Raw genomic sequence first — 23,246 nt, forward strand, 5'->3', positions numbered from 1 at the left:
GGTTTCTTTCAATTACACGAGGATGAGTAGGTAGGTAGGTAGGGACGGAGGGACGGAGGGAGGTGGTTGTTAGTTAGCTTAAGTTGTGAGTCAAAAAAAAAAGCCAAAATCAAAATGTGACCGATTGCTTGCTGGCTAGCGAGATATCTGACAGTGGAGTTCTCCTTCAAGATAGATGAGAATGAATTCATGATTTGTGCCTGATTCTACCCACTCTTAGCTACCTATTCGCTTTTTACTCTAGACAGTTACCACCAGAAAATCAAAACTTCTTTAGATCAATGTCCCTACCATAAGGGGATGTGTGTTTCAACAGTAGTGTCGGTCATACGTCGATAGTCCCTCATACAGTTGAATCTCCGCATGTGAGTAGAAAGAAAGGAAAAGTTATGGCTGATTCAGGGCTTTCCTGATCCCCAACCAAGGGGCTCATCTGCTAGTGTGAAAAGATTAAATACAATACAAATAGGAAGGAGAAGATGATTCGGGTCGCAAAAAGCATGCGTTAGATAAAAGGGGAAACGAGTTTAGATGAGAAGAAGAGAAAAGAGCTGCCGGGCAAATAACTGGAACATATGCAAGAGAATTTCCGTAAGCAAAAAGCAGAAGGATGCTGGCTCCCTTGACCATTGCTTGACTCGCCCGTATTTGTCTTCATTCCATGCCGCAGGTTTATATGGAGAAACCCCGCCTGTGGTTCCTTGCGCCAAACACCTTACACCAGAGGTTTACTGGCATAAACAGTAACAACCGAAATCAAAACACACTATAGTATAGGCAGATGAGAAAGGGAAGAAGAGAAAGAGGAAATAAGAATGCCATGGCTCGGCTGTCGACAATGTTACCAGCGACGAAACGTATGCAAAAGCAGAAAATCGACCGAGAAGCGGAGGGAAACGAAGCGAAAGCGGAAGGCGTATGCGGTAGGACATGAGATGTGTGTTTTCCCTGGCAGGGAAACAGAGGGAAAAAAGAAAAACGAGATGGGGTACCAAGAAGAGGTCACCAGGCCAAAGAACATTTCTTACAGGCGCATAAAGAGATAGGGTATAAGGTTTGCATCGAAGCCATTCGGAAAGATGAAAGGAAAACAAGCGAAAGGATTTAATCTTGAGAGCGTCTCATGAGCTGTTGGACCGCAGCAGTGCCTGACCAAACCAGTTAGTATGACAACGGCCCTTCCGCAACTATGCAGCTATAAAACTCACCCTTTCGACGGCAAGCTCATCCGCTCGGTCAACATTCGGGCTTGCGAGGCCACCACCACGGTTAATGGTGCTTGTTGCCGTAACGGATCGAGGTTCCAAGCCCGGACGCTGTTGGCTCTTGCCATCAGGCCCACTGTGATGGACCGGATGCATTTCACCACTACTTGAAATTCGCGACTCCTTGCTCTTCTCCAAAAGAGAACCACCTAATGTAGCACATTTGAGAATGGTCTGCATCATCTGGTTCTGCTTCAGAGGTTTCGACAAGTACTCATCCATCTGGGCTTGAATACACTTCTCGCGATCACCCAGCATGGCGTGTGCAGTGAGCGCGATGATCGGTGTCCGACTGAGACCGCTTTCCCTCTCATACTCGCGGATCTTGCCTGTGGCTTCGAAGCCACCCATGACTGGCATCTGGACATCCATCAAAATGACATCGTAGCGCCGTTGCTTCACAGCTTCGACGGCTTCGAGACCGTTGCTCACGACAGAAACGTTGTGATTGTGTTTCTCAAGTATCTTCACAGCCAGCTTCTGATTGACGTCGTTGTCTTCGGCCAGAAGGATGTCGAACGACCGGGAGTGGTCCGTAGTGATGGGCGTTGACCGTCCCTCGAGAGCAGGCAGCATACCATTACCGAGATCAATTGGTTGGCATGGCGTGGTCATATAGGAGCTGATACCCAGGTCAAGGGCAGACTTCAAGCTTACGCAGACCAGCGGGCACACCAAGACAATAGGAACGTATTTGAAGTCATCGAACGTCCGCAGCAGCCGAGCAGTGGCCACCGAGTCCACGATTATCACATCATAGGCATGGCCCGACTCTTTGCCGGAGGGGTCCTGGATCTCAGGCGGTGGCACATGATCCTCGTTCAGCACCACTAACGGCTCCAGGTCGATCTGCTTGAGCATCTTCATAACATTCTCGGCCTGGCTACCATTCTCTCCCTTGTCGATGAAGAGGACACGGTGATTCTTATACGGCATCAGCTGCGAGGCGATGACGCTCAAAGACTGGTCTGCCAATTTAACGACGCAAGTGAAGTGGAAGGTACTGCCATGGCCATATTCCGAAGTGACCCAGACATCACCACCCATCAGGTTCACGAGGCGCTTGGAAATGGACAGACCAAGACCCGTTCCACCAAACCTCCGCGTAGTCGATCCGTCAGCCTGCTGGAAGGTGTCGAAGATGAGATCGAGCTTGTCTTCCTCGATACCGATACCTGTGTCGGAGACGGAGAATTCAAAGGCATATTCGTCTGCTGCGCACTGCTCTCGATCGGATTTGCAAATGGTGAGCTTGACCTCGCCGTGCTCGGTGAACTTGATGGCGTTGCCGACAAGGTTGAGGATGATCTGCCGCAGACGGAAGGGATCACCGATGACATAGTCAGGAACGGTGTTGTCCACCTGGTACGTCAAACTCAGGAGCTTCTCGTTTGCCTTGACGGCCAACGTCTTCAGAGCGTTAAAGACGGTTCCCCTCACGGTGAACGGGATGCTCTCAATCACCATACGGTTCGCTTCGATCTTGGAGATATCGAGTATATCGTCAATAATGGTGAGCAAGCTGTTCGCCAAGTTGTGCACGACATTCAACATCTCTCGAGTGTAGGGCTTGAGGTCATCCGTATCCAAGGTCAGCTGTGTCATACCGATGATACCGTTCATGGGCGTCCGGATCTCGTGACTCATATTCGCAAGGAACTCGGATTTGGTGCGGTTCGCCAATTCGGCAGCTTCCCTGGCGGCCGTGTTACGTTGAATACTGTCTCGGAGGTTGGAAACCATCTTGTTGATCTTTCGCTTCAACTCATCCATTTCGCCGGATGCGTTGACTGTGATGAGCTTGGTGAAATCGCCGTCCGTGGCGGCATCCGTGATTTCACCGAATGCGCGCACCTGAGACGTCAAGTTTTCGGCCATTGTATTCACGTCCTCCGTGATTTCCTTCCAGGTTCCCGCAATCCCTTCAACGTTAGCCTGACCACCCATCTTGCCATCGACTCCGACGTCGCGCGCCACCTTCTTCAGTTCGGTTGCGAATTTGGCCAGTCGGTCAACCATGTGGTTGATGGTGACCTTCAGAGTGAGTATCTCTCCTTGCGCATGGACTTCAATCTTCTTGCTAAGGTCACCCTTTGCAATGGCTTGCGTAACGTCTGAAATACTCCGCACTTGGGAGGTCAAATTCTGAGCCATGGTGTTCACGTTGTCGGTCAGATCCTTCCATTTTCCTTCCACATTATCAACCTTGGCTTGACCGCCCAGTGTACCATCCGTGCCGACTTCACGCGCGACCTTGCTGACTTCAAAGGCAAAGGTATTCAGCCGGTCCACCATGCCGTTGATCGTGCTCTTCAAATCAAGTATTTCACCTTGAACATTAGCCGTCACCTTCTTTGTCAAATCACCCTTGGCGACGGCGGTGGTCACATCCGCGATCTCCCTGACCTGAGTGGTCAAATTGTTGGCCATACGGTTGACGTTTTCAGTTAGATCCTTCCATGTGCCCTCCACATCGTTGACGGTGGCTTGACCACCGAGGACACCATCCGTACCGACCTCCTTGGCGATCTTGGTGACTTCCTGCGCAAACTGCCGTAGTTGATCAACCATGGAATTAATGATGTTCTTCAACTCTGCGATCTCCCCCTTGCAGTTCGCCTGCACCTTCTGCGTCAAGTCACCCTTCGCCACAGCCTTGGTAACCGTGGCGATATCACGCACTTGCGTGGTTAGATTGTTCGCCATGGCGTTGACGTTCACCGTGAGTTCGTTCCACATGCCTTGCACCCCTTCGATTTGAGCCTGTCCACCAAGAACACCTTCCGTACCGACATCACGCGCGACGCGGGTGACCTCCGTTGCAAATGTCCTGAGTTGGTCCACCATGGTGTTGATCGTCTGTTGCAGTTCCAAAATTTCACCCTGGGCCCGACTTTCAATCTTCTGGCTCAGGTCACCGTGAGCGACCGCTGTCGTGACTGCAGCGATCTCACGGACCTGGTCGGTGAGATTCTTGGCCATGATGTTGACGTTCTCGGTCAACTCCTTCCAGATACCATGCACCCCGGTGATCTGAGCCTGACCACCGAGTATGCCCTCTGTTCCGACCTCTCGCGCGACTCGCGACACTTCGCTACCGAAAACTTGTAGTTGGTCCATCATGGTGTTGATCGTACGCTTGAAGGTGGCAATTTCAGGGTCCATCTCTAGCGGGTGAATCTGCACCTTCATGGACAGGTCACCGTTTGCGACCTGGGTGATGATGCCGCCGATTTCCCGTAATGCCTTTTGGAACGCTTCGTTGGCCTGCTGATGCTTGCGTAGCTCCCGTTCCAGCAAGACCACATCTTCGTTTTCGACCTTGGTCAAAGCCCGTCGTGTTTGCTCCTCCTGTTGTTGTAATTCGTCACGGACCTGAGCAATGATATCCTTCTGGAAACTTATTTCCTCCGCCTGTTTTTGGACATGATTCCGTAGGTAGCTGATGTCCTCCTCGCGTACTAAACGTGTCCGCGAATTCAGTTCCTCATCTTCATCACTCTCTTCATCATCGATGTCTTCCTCCACCTCGTGGTCTTCCGGTTCGATGGCCGATTGCCTGGATCCATGGGGGTGTTGTTGTTGTTGTGTCTTTTGATGCTGTGAGAGGCAAGAGTCAGAACCGTCACGGGACGAAACACGAGAGAGACCAAAGGACCAGAGGAAATCAGTGTCCTTCTCGTCGGGAGTGAGAGAAGACTGGGAGGATTTGGGGGTTGACTGGTGGTGACTGACATTTTGGAATTCCAGATGACGGACTCGTCGGACTAAAGCTTCCAACTCCTGTTCAAAAGCCGCCTTTGCTGAACTCGATTCCCCCGGTAATTTTGCGAGTTTTGTGTCGTAGCCATTGGTGGGAGGGTGGGTGAATTCGAAGTCGAACGGAGGAACGCTGGAGGAAGGAGTTTCTTTCGCAAGACCTTTCAGAATGGCAGCAGCGGCCGCGAGCGTTTCGTCCGCGCCAGCCATTGTGCCCTAGGACGTCTCAGTTAAAAACGGACATAAGTACATATGCAGGTCGTGAAAAAATTTCTGTTCGATCCCCGAAGCGTCTAAAATTTGCCACACCGCATGTGAGAAATATTCGGGGTGATAGAATATAAGGGGAGAAATGATGGCAAAAAAAAATTTCAAAATTCAAAAAGCGCGTAGGATCGAGGACATGAGATGGAGATGGGAGTGGAAATAGGAGGAAGTGTGAAAGTCTATGTAGACGTGACGGGAGCCGACTCCGAGAATATTGGGATTTGGGAGACACCTCAAAAAGAGGGAAGAAATGTAAGAAGGGGGAAGAAAAGGTAAACCCAGGAGGCCCCCAAGAAAGGATTTTTTGGAAATGTCCAAGAGGGAAACAAAAATAATCGAAACGCGGAGTCCAGAAAAGGGCGAAGAAGGGGGAATGAGGGGAAGACAATCAGTGGAGGATAGACGGGAATGAGAGAAATGAGAAGAGGGAAAAATGTAGATGTTGGGCAATGATTGGATGGATGGATGATAGACGGGAAGAAAGAAAGAAAGGGAATAATGAAAATAAAAAGGAAAAGAAAAAAGAGAGGCTCGGAGGAGTCGAACGCTGAGGGGGGGGGGAGAGGAGGGAAGAAAGAGGGAAAAGGACCGCAGGGGAAGGAGGGAAAGGCGATGAAAATCGAAATGGATGGGATGGGGATTTGGAGGGGAAGGAGCGAAAGAGGGAAAACGCAAATAAAGTGGGAAAGCACAAGAATGGTGGTCAACGGCAGGAAGTTGAGATTTAGCTTACCTGACGGGAAGCCGTGTTACTGACACACGAATGATCGGGCGACACTGCTAGGACGACATGGGGTGCCTTGTGGAGAGGGCGAGAGGTCGAAGAGGTTCAAGATCGGTGGGTTTGTGGTGGGCAAAGGGGGGGTGTGGTGGTGGTGGTGTTGGTGGTCGGGAAAGGGCCTTGGGGAACAGGACCAAGAAAGCAGACGGACGGATAAGATTCAGCGGACAGGACAGTTGCAGACAAAGAAGCAAGAGAGCGTGAGCAGCTGAAAGGTCGGGCGGGGAGGAGGAAGAGAAGGGGAGATGTGCACAACGAAGAGAGCACTGAAAGGGGGCAAAGTGCTGGTTGGACTGGGAGCGGAGGGAGGGATTCGATCAGTCAGCGAGAAGGCGAAGGGAGGGCGCGAGAGAAAGAGTGGGAGTGAAAGTGTGAGAGAGAAGACGAGAGATAGAGAGAGAGAGAGAGAGAGAGAGAGAGAGAGAGCGAGGAAAGGGAAGGTGAAGAAGCAAGCAGGATTTGGTTGTTTGTGCCGATGCTTCTCTTTCTCTGCTGGTGAGCAAGAAGGGGGGGGAGGGAGAGAGGTGGGAAAAGAGGCGAAAAGCCAGGAAAGTCTAAACTGCAGCAAATAATAAGAACCACAAGGATAATAGAGAAAAAAAAATAATAATAAAAATAATAATAATGGGTGTTAAGGATAAGGGAGAATAATTATTTTGGCATGAAGCACAAAAGCAACTTTCAGTGGACGGGGAAGAGATGGGAGAGGGAAAGAGAGCAAACAGCAGCAGCAGCAGCAGCAGCAACGAGATGGGGGGAGGAGAGGGGTTGGATTGATTGATGGATGGATGGATGGATGGAGAATTAGGGAATGGGAATGGATGGATGGGTTTGGTTTGGCTTCGCTTTGGTTTGGGTCTGGTTTTGTTGGTTAAAGTCAAGAGTCGGTTTGTGGCCTTCTGGCTGGCTGCTGGTCGCTACTTGGGGAGCTGGTAGCTGCTACTTACACTTCAAGGTACACTAGTTAAACCTCTGCTATCGCTGGCTCTCTCGTCCCTTTTACCTTACTTTATTCTTCTTTTGGCCTTTATTTCCTTTTCCTTATACTCTATTTTATTCTTTGTAAACCTTTTGGGCCATTTAATAGTTAGTTAGTTCTCTTTTCCCACCGTCGCTAATTCTTGTCTTCCCCCCTCCTCAGGAATTAATTCTCACTTCGAGTTTATATTACTTTCATCTGAATTTTATTGCGGTAGTAGGAAAAAAAGCTCGTATCTCTAAATTACACCAAAAAGAAATAATCAATTAACACCAGAATATATAAGAAACATATAAAATGGATCAATAAAATAGTAAATAAAATAGCCCACACAAGAGAAAGGAACACCGCCCTAAGGCGGCGATGACGAATCGCTCAGTTGGGAAAGAATCTACTTACTGGAGTGACTGGCCTGGTGAAGCTGGCAGCAAACCCGTCCAGTAGATAGGGAGATACCTGAGGAACCCCATCAGAAACATATCTAGTCAGTATTTTCGAACCGGGTAAATACTTGGTTTCTAAACGAACTAACCTCATAGTCTACTAGCCACCATACTGACTGAGATACTCATCAACTCGGTCAGGCAGGCACCAGGGACCACTAGTTGGGTAGAGTTTAGCGGCCTTCTCAGCGAGGCGTGCCTGGGTCCCCCTCCCAAACCGTCCCCCAGTGCCGTCTAATCCGCCCACGTCCTGTAACTATTGTCTTGTCTTGTCTGTCCGTCTGTCTGCCGCGTTCATGTGTGGTGTTTATTTCCCCGCAGAAATCCTACCGTATGTATACGTCAAGTTAAGATAGGAAAAGAAAAGAATAATAATAGAGATCTATCTAGCGGTGATTGATGATCGGCTCTATCTATCTATTCATCTATCTGTCACAGAATTCCAGATTCTTGCTTACTTTTTATGGTTTCCTTTACTTATTTCCTTCACCATCTGCAATTTTCGCCTGTATGTGCGACCTTGGGTCTCATCTCTTTCTCCTTTCTCACTAGCAGGTACGCACCGAGATATGATAGGACCCTTGGGATCCGGTTTCAAAATCCAACAGGCGCTTATTCAAGGTGGATATTTGACTACATGTTTTCCTCTTTGCTTTTTTTCTTATAACCTGTCGAACTGCCACTATCACCAAGAAAGGAAATAACTAAAAGTGACTACCATGTCTCGAGAGAATAATTATAGCAAGTGGTCCCTTGGGTGTCTCACCTCAATATCCTGTGTGCCCTGGGTGTGTGAGCGCAATTTGAACGTGGGTGCGTGTGCATAAGAAACCTCCGGGAAGAAACTGTCGACTCCGTGTTCTACCTCCACAAATTCCACAACCCTCTGCAGGTTTGGTGTCCTGTAACGCACGGGCATCCCTGCTTTTGGCTCGAAGAAAGTCAGGCAGGTACGGATGTACTTTTGCTGCGTTTTCCTCTTCATCGAAGATCCAAAGTCACTTCATACTTTTCAGGGCGCAATGAACGCTAGTCGATAGTTCTTTTGGGGGTGGAAACAAAGCACCATCGAAGAGAGACAGCCCAAATACGCCAATTTTACGGTCAGTTCGGCCATGTGCGCGTGTTGATGGTTGACCTTTTCGCTCTGCTCCATACTCAGCGTGTCATGATTGGAACGCAGCTGATCGGCTCCAAGACTAGTGGCGATCGATTTTCCGTGGCTCCAGCAAGTTAGCTGAGCTGAGTCGGCCCCGGTTAAGATTACCTATCACACGCCCGACGATTTCCATGGCCTGCTGGTTTTGGGAAGGGGGAAAGCCTGCGGGAGAGTCATGACAGGATGACAGGGCGAAACAAAAATTCCACCATACCCCCCCTGATCTCAACACTGAACAAGGAGGTGCAGGAACAGGAAACAAACCTGCCGCTTCCCATGCCACGGGAAGTGGTCCATCAATCTCGTTAACCGTTGATCGGGGATGATCAAGGAGTAGATCAACCAACCCCAAGTCTCTTCAGGAACAATGAGAGCACCCGGTATAGGCAAGTCAGTGATGGTACTCCGTACTCTGTCCTACTGCCTAACCGGAAAGTCGACCTTGCGTGAAGATCCTCTGTGGATTTGGGTTTTAACTACCGAGCTGCTGCCTATTTGACTGCATGAATCAGCCCTCGCGTTCATCGGATAAGTTCAGTCTGGAAAAATCCCGGGTCGCCGGATACCTTACGGATCCCCTAATGCTAATATGCTACTTAGTCGATAGGAACTTAGGGAGGTCCCAAGCCCAAGGTTCGTCGGCCAACTCTGAATTTTAGACTTTCCATCCGGATTTGAGTCCTGAGTCGGGCTCTCGCTCCGAACCGGAGGCGTCGGTCCTCAGCGTCAGTGGTGGGGGGGGGGTAAGGTGTGAAGGCGAAGAAAGAGAGGTTCAACTTTTCAAGTATGGGTAAATTCACTTAGTGGAAGGCAGTGCGATGCGAGTTTCCAGCAAGTAATGGCCCAGAATGAGAGGGTGAGGTAATCCTTCATACGAGGAATGTGTATCGACAAGATCCCCGAGGCGTCGACGGCGCCCAGTCCAGACCCAACGGTCGCGTGCGAGACCCATCTGTTCCACGGAATGGCCAATCAGACCCAGACAAATTTGGAGGGCCTTCTTTAGCCCCACGAGCTAGGCCCATCTGGGACTTTCATGCGAGGTTCAAGGTTGTTACTGTAAGGATCCCCCGATACATACATACAGGTTATGTATGTATGTATGTATGTATCGTCTTTTATTTTTTATTCATCGAGGCGGTGCTGCTGTGTCTTGTCCAGCGACATGCAAGATGTATCAGACTGGGATCCATCATGGGGTGCCAGCAATTCCTTCATCGGGTGACCAGGGTTGGTTGCGGCCCATCATGCATACATCCATACATAGATAGTACATACATCTTTAAGAGTTTGGTCTACCTATTGGCGGTCTCGGGCCATTGTCTGGACCATGAAAGTACCAAATCGCTGAAGCTTGCTTTAAAGAATGACTTCATGGAGAAACCGACTGTTCGAGATCCGCTCAAGAACTGTCTACTCCGTACAAAAGCAAGATTTCCCAGAAAACGCGGGCCAGTCATAGCCGGGTGACATCGATGCGCTTGCTGAATGAGTACGTGGAATAGCCCTGGCCACCACTACTACTACCTCACCTTAAGCCTCGCCTAACTGCTGGGGAAGGAGCTAATTTACTAGGCCAAGGCTATCGGACTAAAAGCGTCGCGGGATCTATCTAGCCAATCTGCCAACAACTACCACGACTGATTGCGAAGCTGCATCATGGGTATCAGACAAACCTTCGTTTGAGTAGGTCATTTTGACGGAGTCCCCGGATTATGGTCGGAGCCGTTGCGCTTGGGGACTCTCGTGGCAGAGGAAAACAGGTCACTAGTGCTGATGCAATTTCCGTCAGCCAGGTAAATATATTTCGAAACCTTGCTCGTATAGTAGTCGATGCGGAGTATACTCTTCCAAGTACTGGATATATTGTGGCTGCATGAGATAGCCTCCAGGACTACCACCAGGCTAAAATGTTGTGCTGTTATCTCGGATTGTGGCAGGCTGCGACTCGTTGAACAGCAGAGGCATAGCCACTAGTTATTCAAGTACTCAATTTAAAAGTACGGGCCTTGCATCCGCCATTATTGGAGGCCATAATTGGGGTACAAATGCGGTGCTCGCTTTACTACTAGTACATATCTACTAGATGAGTATCGCAGGAAATGAATGGTCGGTAGTCGTATATATTCCTCAGTTTTCAGCCTTCAGTCTGAGAAACACCACCAGCATCATCAAGTCCTGCCGTGCTATATCTAAATTGCACGGACTGCTGTATTTTCCTGTTTCTGCCACGCACTTCTTAGTATCCTCCCCACACTACTTCCTCCAACACACCAGTGGTTGCAGTTGATCTGATCGCTTGATCTTCAAGCGGGATCATGCGAACATCTTCTGCTCAGCTGCAGAACCGGTGTCCGGGGTTGTGTGGCCCAGGAAACAAGGAGCAATGACCATAGAATGACTGAATTGGGGCAAATAGACAGATACTGGTAACCCCTCATCGTGTGATTGACGATAGTACATACGCAGTTGCATGCATACATAGGACTCTCGGATAGGATCAATCTGAAGAGTCACAACATACCGAGAATTTAGTCTTTCAGTTCATACTCTCTTTAGTATCAATCAGTAAGAAGCAAAAGCAGCCAAACAGATGGCGGGGTAAAAACCACCGGCAAGTCACGGGACGGCACAGCTGGTCGCCGGCGCCCGCCGTAATCGACGAAGTGCCCGAAAGAGTCACAATTTCGGAAAGTGGGCAGTATCTGATTGAAGTCCCCCAATCGCACAGTCGGTCTTCTCAGCACCTTTTCACGCCCCCTTAGATCCGTGTCTCGGGGTTCACGACTCGCAATCATGGCGACCGATATGACGAGCCCCATCCTGGACGCCCTGTCCGCGTCCGACGCCTCCATCCTCTCCAGCGAAGCCTTCCCCTCCACCCCCTCACTAAACGTCAAGGCCGCCCTCGACCGTCTAGCCTCCCGACAGATGGTCGAGTATGAGACTTTCGACAAAGAGATTGCTGCCCTGACCCCCGAAGGTGAAGAAATCGCCACGAATGGCAGTCACGAAGCCAAGGTGTTCCAGGCAGTGTTGGCTGCGATGGACGGATTGAAGATCGGCGACTTGCCCGGAGTCGTTGGAAAGGACAATGCCAAGATCGGTCAGGGCAATGCCTTCAAGAAGGGCTGGATCAAGAAGGACAAGGATCTTCTGCGGGCGACGACCGACTCCATCGTGGACGAGACCCGCGAGTTGTTGCTGACGGTCAAGAACACCCAGACTCTGAACGACCAGAAGGCACTCACAGATCTGAAGCGGCGCAAGCTGGTCGCCCTGCAGAAGGTCATTTCCTTCAAGATCTCCAAGGGCCCCAAGTTTGCGCGCGAATTCGTCAAGGAGGAGACCGACCTGACCGCGGAGATGCTCCTGAACGGATCCTGGAAGACGGCTCAGCTGAAGCCTTACAACTTCAAGGCCAAGGGTGCCCCCACGCCTGCTGGTGCTTTCCACCCCCTGAACAAGGTGCGCCAGGAATTCCGCAACATCTTCTTCGAAATGGGTTTCGAGGAGATGCCTACCAACCGTTTCGTCGAGACGGGCTTCTGGAACTTCGACGCCCTCTTCGTCCCTCAGCAACACCCCGCCCGTGACCTTCAAGATACCTTCTACATCGCCGACCCGGTCAAGGCCGACCCGCCCCGCGAGGACCCAGAGAACGACCCTCACCGTCCCAAGTTCGTTCAGCCCGCCTCGAACGCCACCCAGGAGAAGCCCCTCGACTACAAGCAGTACTGGGAGGACGTCCGCCAGGTGCACGAGAATGGCAAGTACGGATCCATTGGCTACCGCTACCCCTGGGATGCGGACGAGGCGCTGCGGCTGGTTCTCCGCACACACACCACCTCGGTTTCCACATATGTTCTGCACAAGCTGGCCGCCAACCCCCGTCCGGCGAGATACTTCAGTATCGACCGAGTGTTCCGTAACGAGGCGGTCGACGCCACTCACTTGGCCGAGTTCCACCAGATCGAGGGTGTCATTGCCGACTTTGGTCTCACCCTGGGTGGTCTGATTGGCTTCATGGAGGTTTTCTTCGCCAAGATGGGCATCCACCAGCTCCGCTTCAAGCCGGCATACAACCCGTACACTGAGCCCAGTATGGAGATCTTCGGTTACCATGCTGGCCTTGGTAAGTGGGTGGAGATCGGAAACAGCGGTATGTTCCGTCCGGAGATGTTAGAGCCCATGGGTATCCCCAAGGGCATGCAGGTCTACGGATGGGGATTGAGTCTGGAGAGACCGACCATGATCAAGTAAGTGCAGAAACCATAAGACTGAAGGGCGATAGATTATACATATACTAACAATATAATTAGATACGGCGTCAGCAACATCCGAGAACTCCTGGGTCACAAGGTCGATCTCGGATTCATCGAGTCCAACCCTGCCGTCAGACTTGAGAAGGACTAGATTTAGAAGGCTAGAAAATGACTTTTTCATTATCTTGTTGAGAACTTATTGATATCATGACTCCCACATAGATCTACGTGATATAAATCCGAAAAAAGAGAAAAGGAACTACGCAACGAAGGAATATGGTTACGAGTAGAATGAAAAAAAAGCATTTAATTTGAAAAACAATAACTTCCTTATATATCATTATTCTATCACTGAAATATACATATATTTCAAAAAGATCATCGGACTACTAAGTAAGGATTTGTATGTCCCACCCGTATCTGTGCCCCAGTGCACGTCTCAGCAAAGTGGCTCTTCAGTAGGCGGTAAGCTAGCTTGTAATATTCGGCGGTGGATGTGCGTTTTACTTTTCTACCTCCTGACTCATGGAAGATTCCCCAACCGGGAGAGAAGAAAAGAATAGAGGAATCCAGATGACGGTTTCCTTCCTCTCTCTCTTTTCTCCGAGGTTAAGGGAGGAGTGAGGAAGCCTTGATGTGCCGATCATGAGATGATATCTAGTGTGCTTGCTTGTTTGCTACAGTACTCCGTACCAGACGAATAAAGGAAAAGGGTAAACCCAACAATGAAGTGGGGAGAAGAGATGAAAGGGGAGGTAGTCTGCGTCCGAGACAATAGCAGGAGATAAGATAAAATGAAAGCAGGATGAGAAATTGATTGTTGATGGAAAAGTTAAATTGGAAAAGTTTTTTTCATTTCATTGTGAAAGGATTCCCCCTTTTTCGTGAGATATAGCTAAATATCTTCACATCCTATACCATCACGTATATCGAATTAGCAATTGTCCTTGGCCCAGGTCACCAGATATGCAGGGTGTGGGTATAACGTACCATCATCAATAACCACCCACTTCCAATTTCATTCCCATCACACCGCACGTCTCTCTCAATTCGCAAAAGAAAGAGCCGCTTAGCGCTGGCGGGCAGCGGTCCAGACGTTGCGGATGTAGCCGTCACGCTGGGCAAGGCGGTTCAGGGAGTCATCGCTCTCACCACGGGCACGGATGAAACCGCACAGAGCGTAGGTGTGGTTCTCACCGGTGTAGCGGCCGTTCTCGTCAACCTTGGCGATGGAGATCTGGACGGAGGCGTGGTCGTTGGCCTTGATGATGCGGTTGGTGGCGCTGCACTTGCGGGGGACGTAGCTGTGAGAATTCTATATTAGCATTTGCCCCTGGCTTATATCTGTGTTCTGTTGCGGCGTTTTGCGCTGTGTTGGATAGTTGGACGTGACGATGGATGGAGATATGCGATGCGATCGGTGTTCGGTAATCCTTCTCTTTCCTCCTTTTTGTTCTCCGTATGTTCAAATCCGTCTCTTTCCATATCGTAGATCCAATTCAGATGTGAGATCATCTCTTCGTCGATCGACTATAACCCCTCCTCATCTGTATATCCCAGATTCCCTCCGCGCAATATACACCCGACCGTCCAGGGCATACGTCCAATCCATAATTTCGACCGACCGAATCGCATCCATATCTCACACCACCACCACACCAGACACTAAACGAAACATAATTTTCAATAAAAGGGATACATACAGATCGACGATCTCTCCCTTCTCGTTCTCCATTTTGACGGTTGTTTGGGGGGGGGTGGTTGAGGTTGACGACGGTGAGAGGTTTTGCGCTGGCGGGTTAAACTGGCGGCGGACGGTGCGTGTGAAATTCCCTTGAATCTTTCTGGCGAATGCGGGTTGTGGGTCATGTGATTGTTTGTCGAGGGCTGATGACTAAGGTTTGTTCTGGGTGGGTTTGGCTTGGCTGGATTGGGTGGGCGGTGAGTGGACTTGCAACTACTTGGTGTGGCGGTGTAGACGCTGTACTTACAGTGTTAGCTTGGGTTGTGGCTGGTTTTGGTAAGTACCAATTATAGTATGTTGCAGAAGAGAGAAACAAAACTTGGATGATTTGTCGGTCGATAAGCTTTTCTCAGAGGCTTGTTGTATTCTGTTGGATCTTGTCCTATATAGTAGTCCCCCTTAGAAATCGGCAGATCAGATCAGAGCTCATAAATGCAACGGATATGGTTATTTGTTGAAAAGTTATGGTCACGGGTGGGTATGATTAGCATCTAGGTGTTATAAGCTCTACTAATATGTAAGCTAATTACTGACAATACCCCCGTATACTGCTCATAAACGGCTCTCCTCAAATACATCCTTCTTCCACCGCACCACAACTTCTCGAGGAACCCCCTTGATGAACTTCAGCTGTACAACGCGCTCTGTATCTCCCTTCCGGTCAGTGCCCTCCAGCTCCGGACCAGGATGGTCCAGCCTGAGCACGGTCCGGCCGTCAGACGAGATCTGCTGGGCCTTCGGACAAATACACTTCTCCGTCCACGGCGGCTGCCCCGAATGAATGAACTGCATCAATTCCTCTCGTTGTCTCTTCAACTCCTCAACAGACTCCATTTCCGGTGTTCCCTGATTCAGAAACCCCGCCATCAAATGCAGCAGCATGAACTGAGGCGGAAACAAAATGGCCTCGCCCTTTTGCGCCATGGAAACCCATTCCGACGCAGGCAAGAACCTCGCCTCGGAGATCTCCACTCCGCCATCACTTGTCGGGACCTGGATCTCCTCCTTTTCGCCTTCTTGTGGAATCTCATCCAGAAGGGGCTTCTCAATTTCTATCGGCAAGGGCAAGAAGTACAGGTACATCTGAGTCGTATACCGTCTCGGATTCCTTATGGGCGTGAGCCAGCGCGTAAATGGTATCAGCCCTTCCGTATCTGGTACTGCGGCCGAATTTTGTTCCTTCAGCCATTCTGCAAACGTCAACTCATTTTGGTGGATCGCGCGTCGACCGGCTTCACGCTGCTCCTGTGGGACAGCGAGCATCTTCCCTGAATTACCGTCCTTGGCCAGAAGAATTCCGCTTTCTTCGAAGAGTTCTCGGATAGCGGCATTTCGATACCAGGGTCCGTCACTGTGCCGGGCAATATCATCTACCGGTGGACATGGTCCGTCCTGACTGGAGAGGTTGCCCCCGGGGAAGACATGTGCCGATGGGTATGACGTTGAAGTCTTGACGCGGTGGAGGAGAAGGACTTCATTCCGCGGAGAGATGATGATTACGCTGGAGGTAGAGTCAGCAGTAAACTTTTACCAAACTCCCTCGCAATATGAGCGGTAAGAGTAAGGGAGTAGATGTGGTAGGGACATATGGTAAATAATGAGACTGCCGTGCTACAGAGCCTGGCACATGACGAACCTGGAACTGGGCCGAGGCTCGGCCGGCATTGACTTAGATTTTGAAGTCTTTCGAGACGCCATTTTCTGGTCTGTAGATGTCTGCTGAGGATGAATAACAGAAGAACTGCATCGTTTTATAGGGAAATTGAAGGATCTAAAGTGTATCCGGGGCTGTGTAGGTCTATATGGAGGGCCTGAAACTAACAGCCGGCTACCTCGGGCAACTTGCAGCCGGGGTAGAAGGAATTCGCAGGCTAACATCGTACTTCATCCAAAGAAATGCAGACATTAATGTCAGCAGATCGCTCTGATGATGAGATAGGTGAGGAGTTGCAATGACAGAGAAAGGTTATTGGAGCCCAGGGTACACGGAATCCACAGGGGCAGATAGCAGAAGCAAGAGCTGCAGCAGTTCGGCGGGCAAGACTTACTGCGACCCCGCGTTTTCGGGAACAGACCGCCTATCGCTACTAACAATATCTACTACTGACGGATTTACAAATTTAAAGAAAATATACTGACAGAGATACTGGTATTCATGACTGTCATAGGAAGTCTAGGATCATGTATAGAATCATCGAAAAAGGCATAATGCATTGAATAACCCTAACCAAGTCGGTGCGTCACCGCAAGTCGAACTCCTGTTCCCCATGCCCGAGCTTTTGTTTTCGTAACAGCCACATATCATCATGTAACAAAACGTATGAACAGAAAGGCTCTTGATATAATAAAACGATAAGGAAATAAACAAGAAACATCTATGGCCCTTAAGCTGTTACCACTTAAGAGTAGAGCTTCTTGTCGTAGCTGTGGAGACCGTGGACGTTACCCTCGGCCATGGCGCTGGCACTTCTCATCTCGAAGCGGACAGTGCCATTGTTCACACCCTCGTGCAGAGCCTTGAGGCTGGGAACACCGATGTCCTGCAGGGAGTGCTGGACACCAGCAACGAGGTAGGGGACGAACTTGGTGACAGAGCCACGGTCGAGAACGGAACCAGCAACACCCTGAGCAACCAGGACGCCGTCCTTCTCGGAGAAGTAACGAGCAGTACCAGCGTTGCTGGCCTTGCTGTCCTTGGAGCCAGCGCCGGCCTTCTTGTCCTCCATGGCGGCGATACTGCCCATACCACGGTAGGCCTTGACGAGCTGACCCTCCTTGCTGACGAAGTACTCGCCAGGGGACTCGGTGGTACCGGCAAGGAGACCTCCCATCATGACAGTGGAGGCACCCATGGCCAGACCCTTGACGATGTGACCAACGTTCTGGATACCACCGTCAGCAATGCAAGGAACACCGAAGCGAGCAGCGAAAGCAGTCACGCTGCGGACAGCGATGGCCTGGGGACGGCCAACAGCCATGACCTCCTGGGTGATGCAAGCACTACCGCTGCCCATGCCAATTCTCAGGCCATCGACACCGGCAGCAATCAGAGCTGCGGCTTGCTCACGAGTAACAACGTTACCACCGATAACGTCGATCTCGGGGAAGTTCTGCTTGATCCACTTGATCATCTCAATCTGGTACATGCTGTTACCCTGGCTGCTGTCCAGGATAACGATGTCAAGACCAGCATCAACAAGAAGCTTGAGTCTGGTCTTGTCCTGCTCACGGGTACCAATGGCAGCAGCGGCGATGAGCTGCTTGGACTGGGGGAGCTTGGAGGCAAGAGGGTAGTGGAGGTTCTTCATCAAATCACTGCGGGACAGCAGGGAGACAAGGTTGCCGTTCGCATCAACAATGGGGAGCTTGCCCTTCTTCGAGGAACGAAGGACCTCGTTAGCCTCGGCCAGGGTGGTGCCAGCGGGGGCAGTGACGAGGTCAGTGGACATGATGGCGGTCACGGAGTCATCAAGGTCGTGGTGGAACTGGATGTCACGGGAAGTGACGATACCAACAAGCTTGGAGCGGAGGGTTCCGTTCTCTGTTCAAATAAATGCAGTTAGAATCAAGTCTGACTCGAGGCGGTAAAGTAGAACATGTTATGATAGAAACACAAGGGTCAGATAAAATCTGTTTCTCTACAGTGCTGCTCTCGCTGCTCCAGTGGAACGAAAGTTATAATAGAAAAGAGGATAATCATCACTGTGATGGGGGAAAAACCGGATTGAGAAGATTGAGAGATAAAGACTTACCAGTAACAGGGAAACCACCGAAGCCCCACTTGGCCTTCAGTTCCTTGGCCTCACGCACAGTGGCCTTGGGAGAAAGGACAACGGGATCAGAGATGAAACCGTTCTCGTATCTCTTGACCTTGCGGACCATCTCAGCCTGGTCCTCAGGAGCGCAGTTGTGGTGGATAACACCCAGACCACCCAGCAGGGCCATGTGGATGGCCATGTTGTGCTCGGTAACGGTATCCATGGGAGAGGACAGAAGGGGAACCTTCAGAGAGACACGCTTGGTGACGGGAGTGTCCAGAGTGACATCGGAGGCAGGGAAGCCTGTGATGGGGCGTATAAGCAACCGAGCACGAACAAGAATCACCAGAAACTCAAGGTGTTCGTCTTACCGATGTATCCGGGCAAGATGAGGAAGTCATTGTAGGTCAACGCGCCGTGCTTGTCCGAGTCAAGCAGGGTGTCAACGTCCAGACCATCCTGGGTGGTGTAGCTCTTCAGAACCTCCAGGGCCTTGGTGTGGTCCTGGATCTCAGCCTGCATGGCGCGGCCGAGAGAGTCACCGTTGGAGATAGGCATGGTGAAAAGACTCTACCGGTTCTATCGTAACTCGTTCCGAAAGAATGATAAGAGTCAAAGATAAAATAATCAACAGATCGACGATAGAAACGTTCTGTTGATGGAGAAAGTCTTCCTTTCCCAAAGAAAAGAAAGAAAGAAAAAGGAAGAAAAATCGGAGGAGAAAAAAATTGGCTTTTGACTTCTGCCGCACACGCTAGCGATCCCTGCAGAATTCATGCCGCAACGGGTATGGTTCGCCTCCCCAATGGTCTTCCGGTAGTGTGATTGGCTGCTAAACGAAATCCGGCCAGGCGGTGAGAAGAGGGGGTGACATCGAATGGAACCAAATTATTCTTTCCTGACTGATGGTTAATAATAGCAAGTTTCTGAAAAAATTTTCCAGTCCCGCTTATCAATTCTTTTTTTTTTGAGGAACAAGTCGCGGGGTTCGGGGTTAAACTTCCCATCGAGTTGTGCCCAATCGCTGCTTGCGGTGATTTCAATGACTCCTACTAACTGACTGGTCATGTCATGGTGAGGGGGTACCTTTTCCTACTGCCCTCCATATGAAGTTCACTCCTCCATCTACTCCGTAATCAATATTGTATGTACCTTCGACGTTGCGCATACGCCAAAATTGTGTTAGTGGCTGCTAGCCTCTCCCATAAGATAACTAAGATGTCTCAGATGTCTTGAATGCATGTAACGATATCATGAGCTTGCTGGGGTGCTATTGAATCTAATTGGATCGTTGCATTGGTGATCCCTTTTGGTCCGAATACCATTGCGAACTAATCTCGAGAATATCGTATTGGTCCTGGCTATCATTGGTCTGTTTAAACTGGTCCAAATGGTACTGCATACACCGTATGTCCAGACTAAACTATCACTCTCCCCGCATTGTAGTCCAAGCGCCCCAGAGTTCCTATATGAAACAAAAGCCGGCTGCACTAGTCAAGACACGTTCAGCTGTAGCAAATGTACTTAGACAATGTATTGGTATGCGGGAGTAGCAGCCGGACATCTGAATGGCGCCGATGCAAGCCCCAACGGACGAGCCGGGGACATAAAGATCCTATAAACATGATGAATGATCAAAGCCATCTCTTCAAACCCAATCCAAGTCGCAAGGACTGATCACAGAAATGTATAGTATGGTGGTCCAAGCGAGAGTGTTGCTTTCTGTTGCAGGGATATTCCCATCTGATGATGCTGAGGCTTGTTACAGAGAAGGGAAGGTTACATTTATGCCTCTCCAAATGGCGATCAGTAATCGCTGAAGTGTCTTATTTGCTATTGCCTTGGCATTGGTTGCCTCTCAAAATAGGTTTCCCTGTGTTTTCATGCGAATGCATAATCATAATTCTACTCGCTGCTCTCTAGTTAAGCATGGTATCTGAATTGTTAGCACTCACTGTACCCGGCCGAGCGGCGAGTAGGGCTGGGTATAGTACCTAGATCGGCGATAAGCAGATAATTCCATAACTTGGAGGAAATATTACTTCAAATATATTGTCGACAGACTCACAATCTTAGTCTGATTGACTTAGCATGCCTTTTAGTGTATGATCTAGGGTGGAAGGTGAGATGCGGAGATGTGGTTCGCGGACCTGGTTACGTAGTACAACTATGACGCCAGGGTGACAGAAGGCAACGAAAGCTGCCCGACTTATATAGGCCGCCAGAGCCATGGCTTTCTTACTGCTCAAACAATTTCTGTTATAGTAATTATATTGCACGAATAATAGTCATAATGGCATCCACAATGGGCAAAGAAGGCGTCTTCCAGCCGCCACAGGCAGCTCAATCCCAGGATAAGCCAGGGTAACTTCCCCTTCACAGCTTCCTCCTCGCGGGATCAATTTCCGAACTCTCCTCTCTGTGTGGCCCCTACAAAGAGACGTCAGTAGAGCTAAAATACTATTTTAGGTTAGAGAAGAAAATGGCACCAGCAAGTGAAGCGACCAAATTGGAATCCAGCGGCACTTTTGTCGAGTATGTCGGTTCTGGAAAACTGAAGGACAAGAAGGCTCTCATCACCGGCGGCGAGTATGTCCCCTATACTAGCGTGATATATTAAGCCCAAACAATTCACCTTCTTGTAGTTCGGGGATCGGCCGATCGGTCGCGGTCTTGATGGCTCGCGAAGGGGCCGACGTCACCATTGTCTACCTACCGGAAGAAGAAGAGGATGCTCAGGATACCAAGAAGATGGTTGAGGCCGAGAAAAGATCATGTCATCTCTTCAGCGGAGACTTGCGGGATCGCGAGACATGTCGAAGAGCTGTTGAAGAGCATATGAACACGTGCGTGGCCTCGTCATCACCCAGTCTACCTACGAAGCTCCATCTCATACTGAATGCAGGTATAAGAAGCTCAATATCCTCGTCAACAACGCCTCCAAGCAGTACATGTGCAAGGATTTCGCGCAAATTGATCTCGACGTCGTTGCTAGCACCTTCGAGAGCAACATCATTCAGATGTTCGCGATCACGAAATTTGCCCTTCCACATCTGTCAAAGGGCGACTCGTTAGTTTCTCCGTCTTTCAATGAAAAAAAGGCTGCCTATGGCTAACTTGAGATTCAGCATAATTAATACGACATCTACTGTGGCATTCCGAGGAACAAGCGGCATGGTTGACTATAGTGCGACTAAAGGTGCTATTGTTAGCTTTACCAGATCATTAGCAGCACAGCTGAAACCGAAGGGAATCCGCGTGAATGCAGTGGCGTAAGTTCGAGGGTCTCTGTTGCGGGTCAAGCCAAATACTCACTGTTAATCCTGTAGTCCCGGTCCGGTTTATACTCCCATTCAGGTTGACACACGAGAGCCCGAGCAGATGGAGAACTTCGGCGCCGGATCTTCCATCGGTCGACCGGGTCAACCAAGTGAAGTTGCGACAAGCTTCATTTTCCTGGCCAGCGCAGATGCTGCACTTTTCTGTACGTATTTTTCGCCATCTGGCGGCAGACACCACCCAATCAATCCCTGAATATGCTGACTCAGTGTTAGATGGCCAGGTTTTGCACTGCTATCCTCTAGGTGATTAAAACAAAAGCTGAAAGGCCAAGAGAAACCCGTCTATGAAGCCACAGAAGGCGATCGCAAAAGTGCAGTGTCAAGCTCCAATGCGATTTTGACATATTTCAGTTCTGAATGTTAGCTCCAGGACATCCCCATAGCTCTGACCCCTTTGATGTGTGATTATGTACATGTATGATAATTCAAGGGACTCGAGTAATTTTGTAATGCGATCAATACAACAGCCACGGTTTCGCCTGCAGGAGGGCTTTATCCCAGCCCTCATCATTCTTCCAGATAGCAATAGTCTCTACCTCATCCTTCCCCAGCTTGAGGTCATTGTACAAATGCTATTCAAGAATCTAATTAGTACCACAGATTCATCATGAAACCCATAGCATGGGGCCAAGAGTCGACGTAGCACTGAGGAAACATACCGGAAACAAGCCCTCTTTCGGTCGCGGTCCGCAAACCGTCCCCTCAGGATTTTCCCACCGGACCTGGCCGGATATGTTCTCAAAGGGAATCCGGAGCACGTAGACCAGCGGCTCGTCTTTGAAGAAGAATTTGAGGGTGTTAGGTACTTGAAATGCTGTGGAAAGGTGTACAAATCCCGATTTCTCATCCAGCTCGCTGACCGGCAGCCGATCGGGGAGAGGCTCCCGGACCGGAGACGTTGACGGGATCAGCTTGTAGACGTAGAGGGGGTCAGCGTCCGCCATTTTCCGTTTTGTTCGATGATGTAGTTTCCCGGTTGCACTTGAATGAGGGGGTTATAAAGGATTTCAACGGTAGTTGGTCTTGTTGTAGGTTTGTCTTCTAGTCATATAGACACCAGCGATAATCGACGCTAGTGAGTGGGTGGTGGGACTTGTCATCCTTGACCCCTCCATGAGAGAGTCGGAGCTGCTCGTGTCGTCGTCGATCGCGTCGGACTCTTTGTCCTCCTAGATTCCCGTGACCGGGGGCGTTGTATCCGAGCTCTCTTCAACCAAAGGAATGTGTCTACTTTTCCAACTTGGGTTCTATTTTACGGTGTAATATGCAGATAGTCAGTCTTTGCTGCAATTGCTTTACAGGAGTAAAATTATTCGGATCTTAGCGTCTTGGGTCAATTCCCCGCATGCAATCCCGATAAGATAGTACAACTACTAAGAGGTGCTGCTCAATATATACTAAAGCTACTAGTCACTAGTAATAGAACAGATGTCGCCCGGTACTGAACGCTCCAGCTGCATTCGATGAATTAAACTCATTCTAACA

At 49.9% G+C, this 23,246-nt stretch overlaps 8 protein-coding genes across 8 annotated transcripts; 3 read left to right on the forward strand and 5 right to left on the reverse strand.

Moving 5' to 3' along the window:
- Positions 1-1,187: 1,187 nt before the first annotated feature.
- On the reverse strand, positions 1,188-5,234 carry tcsC (putative two-component osmosensing histidine kinase (Bos1); the record flags this gene model as incomplete). The annotated part of the gene is made up of 3 exons (XM_067617567.1): positions 1,188-4,718; positions 4,794-4,824; positions 4,900-5,234. The coding sequence occupies 3 exons, from the start codon at positions 5,232-5,234 to the stop codon at positions 1,188-1,190; spliced, it is 3,897 nt and encodes a 1,298-aa protein (XP_067480090.1).
- Positions 5,235-6,748: 1,514 nt separating this feature from the next.
- On the forward strand, positions 6,749-7,043 carry ASPBRDRAFT_555951 (uncharacterized protein). Its single transcript, XM_067627409.1, has one exon. The coding sequence runs from the start codon at positions 6,853-6,855 to the stop codon at positions 7,006-7,008; it is 156 nt and encodes a 51-aa protein (XP_067480091.1). The 5' UTR covers positions 6,749-6,852; the 3' UTR covers positions 7,009-7,043.
- A 4,406-nt stretch (positions 7,044-11,449) lies between these two features.
- Positions 11,450-13,069, forward strand: ASPBRDRAFT_54633 (phenylalanine--tRNA ligase subunit alpha; the record flags this gene model as incomplete). The annotated part of the gene is made up of 2 exons (XM_067627265.1): positions 11,450-12,912; positions 12,976-13,069. The coding sequence occupies 2 exons, from the start codon at positions 11,450-11,452 to the stop codon at positions 13,067-13,069; spliced, it is 1,557 nt and encodes a 518-aa protein (XP_067480092.1).
- A 918-nt stretch (positions 13,070-13,987) lies between these two features.
- Positions 13,988-14,653, reverse strand: rps21 (40S ribosomal protein eS21; the record flags this gene model as incomplete). Its single annotated transcript, XM_067617608.1, has 2 exons — positions 13,988-14,222; positions 14,622-14,653. 2 exons carry the CDS (start codon positions 14,651-14,653, stop codon positions 13,988-13,990), a joined length of 267 nt encoding a protein of 88 aa, XP_067480093.1.
- Positions 14,654-15,097: 444 nt separating this feature from the next.
- On the reverse strand, positions 15,098-16,711 carry ASPBRDRAFT_42582 (NUDIX hydrolase). The gene is made up of 2 exons (XM_067624831.1): positions 16,299-16,711; positions 15,098-16,163 (listed from the first exon to the last, which is right to left on the reverse strand). The coding sequence occupies exons 1-2, from the start codon at positions 16,358-16,360 to the stop codon at positions 15,215-15,217; spliced, it is 1,011 nt and encodes a 336-aa protein (XP_067480094.1). The 5' UTR covers positions 16,361-16,711; the 3' UTR covers positions 15,098-15,214.
- Positions 16,712-16,817: 106 nt separating this feature from the next.
- Positions 16,818-19,094, reverse strand: ASPBRDRAFT_42584 (putative IMP dehydrogenase). Its single transcript, XM_067624832.1, has 2 exons — positions 18,415-19,094; positions 16,818-18,203 (listed from the first exon to the last, which is right to left on the reverse strand). Exons 1-2 carry the CDS (start codon positions 18,641-18,643, stop codon positions 17,062-17,064), a joined length of 1,371 nt encoding a protein of 456 aa, XP_067480095.1. The 5' UTR covers positions 18,644-19,094; the 3' UTR covers positions 16,818-17,061.
- A 1,602-nt stretch (positions 19,095-20,696) lies between these two features.
- Positions 20,697-22,048, forward strand: ASPBRDRAFT_176417 (oxidoreductase, short-chain dehydrogenase/reductase family). The gene is made up of 7 exons (XM_067619831.1): positions 20,697-20,784; positions 20,890-21,009; positions 21,066-21,266; positions 21,326-21,490; positions 21,549-21,692; positions 21,750-21,904; positions 21,975-22,048. Exons 1-7 carry the CDS (start codon positions 20,714-20,716, stop codon positions 22,010-22,012), a joined length of 894 nt encoding a protein of 297 aa, XP_067480096.1. The 5' UTR covers positions 20,697-20,713; the 3' UTR covers positions 22,013-22,048.
- ASPBRDRAFT_206706 (DUF952 domain-containing protein) lies at positions 21,759-23,004 on the reverse strand. The gene is made up of 2 exons (XM_067621780.1): positions 22,421-23,004; positions 21,759-22,333 (listed from the first exon to the last, which is right to left on the reverse strand). The coding sequence occupies exons 1-2, from the start codon at positions 22,703-22,705 to the stop codon at positions 22,217-22,219; spliced, it is 402 nt and encodes a 133-aa protein (XP_067480097.1). The 5' UTR covers positions 22,706-23,004; the 3' UTR covers positions 21,759-22,216.
- Positions 23,005-23,246: the final 242 nt, after the last annotated feature.

The sequence above is a fragment of the Aspergillus brasiliensis genome, assembly GCF_001889945.1.
Source record: "Aspergillus brasiliensis CBS 101740 unplaced genomic scaffold ASPBRscaffold_5, whole genome shotgun sequence".
Taxonomy (NCBI): domain Eukaryota; kingdom Fungi; phylum Ascomycota; class Eurotiomycetes; order Eurotiales; family Aspergillaceae; genus Aspergillus; species Aspergillus brasiliensis.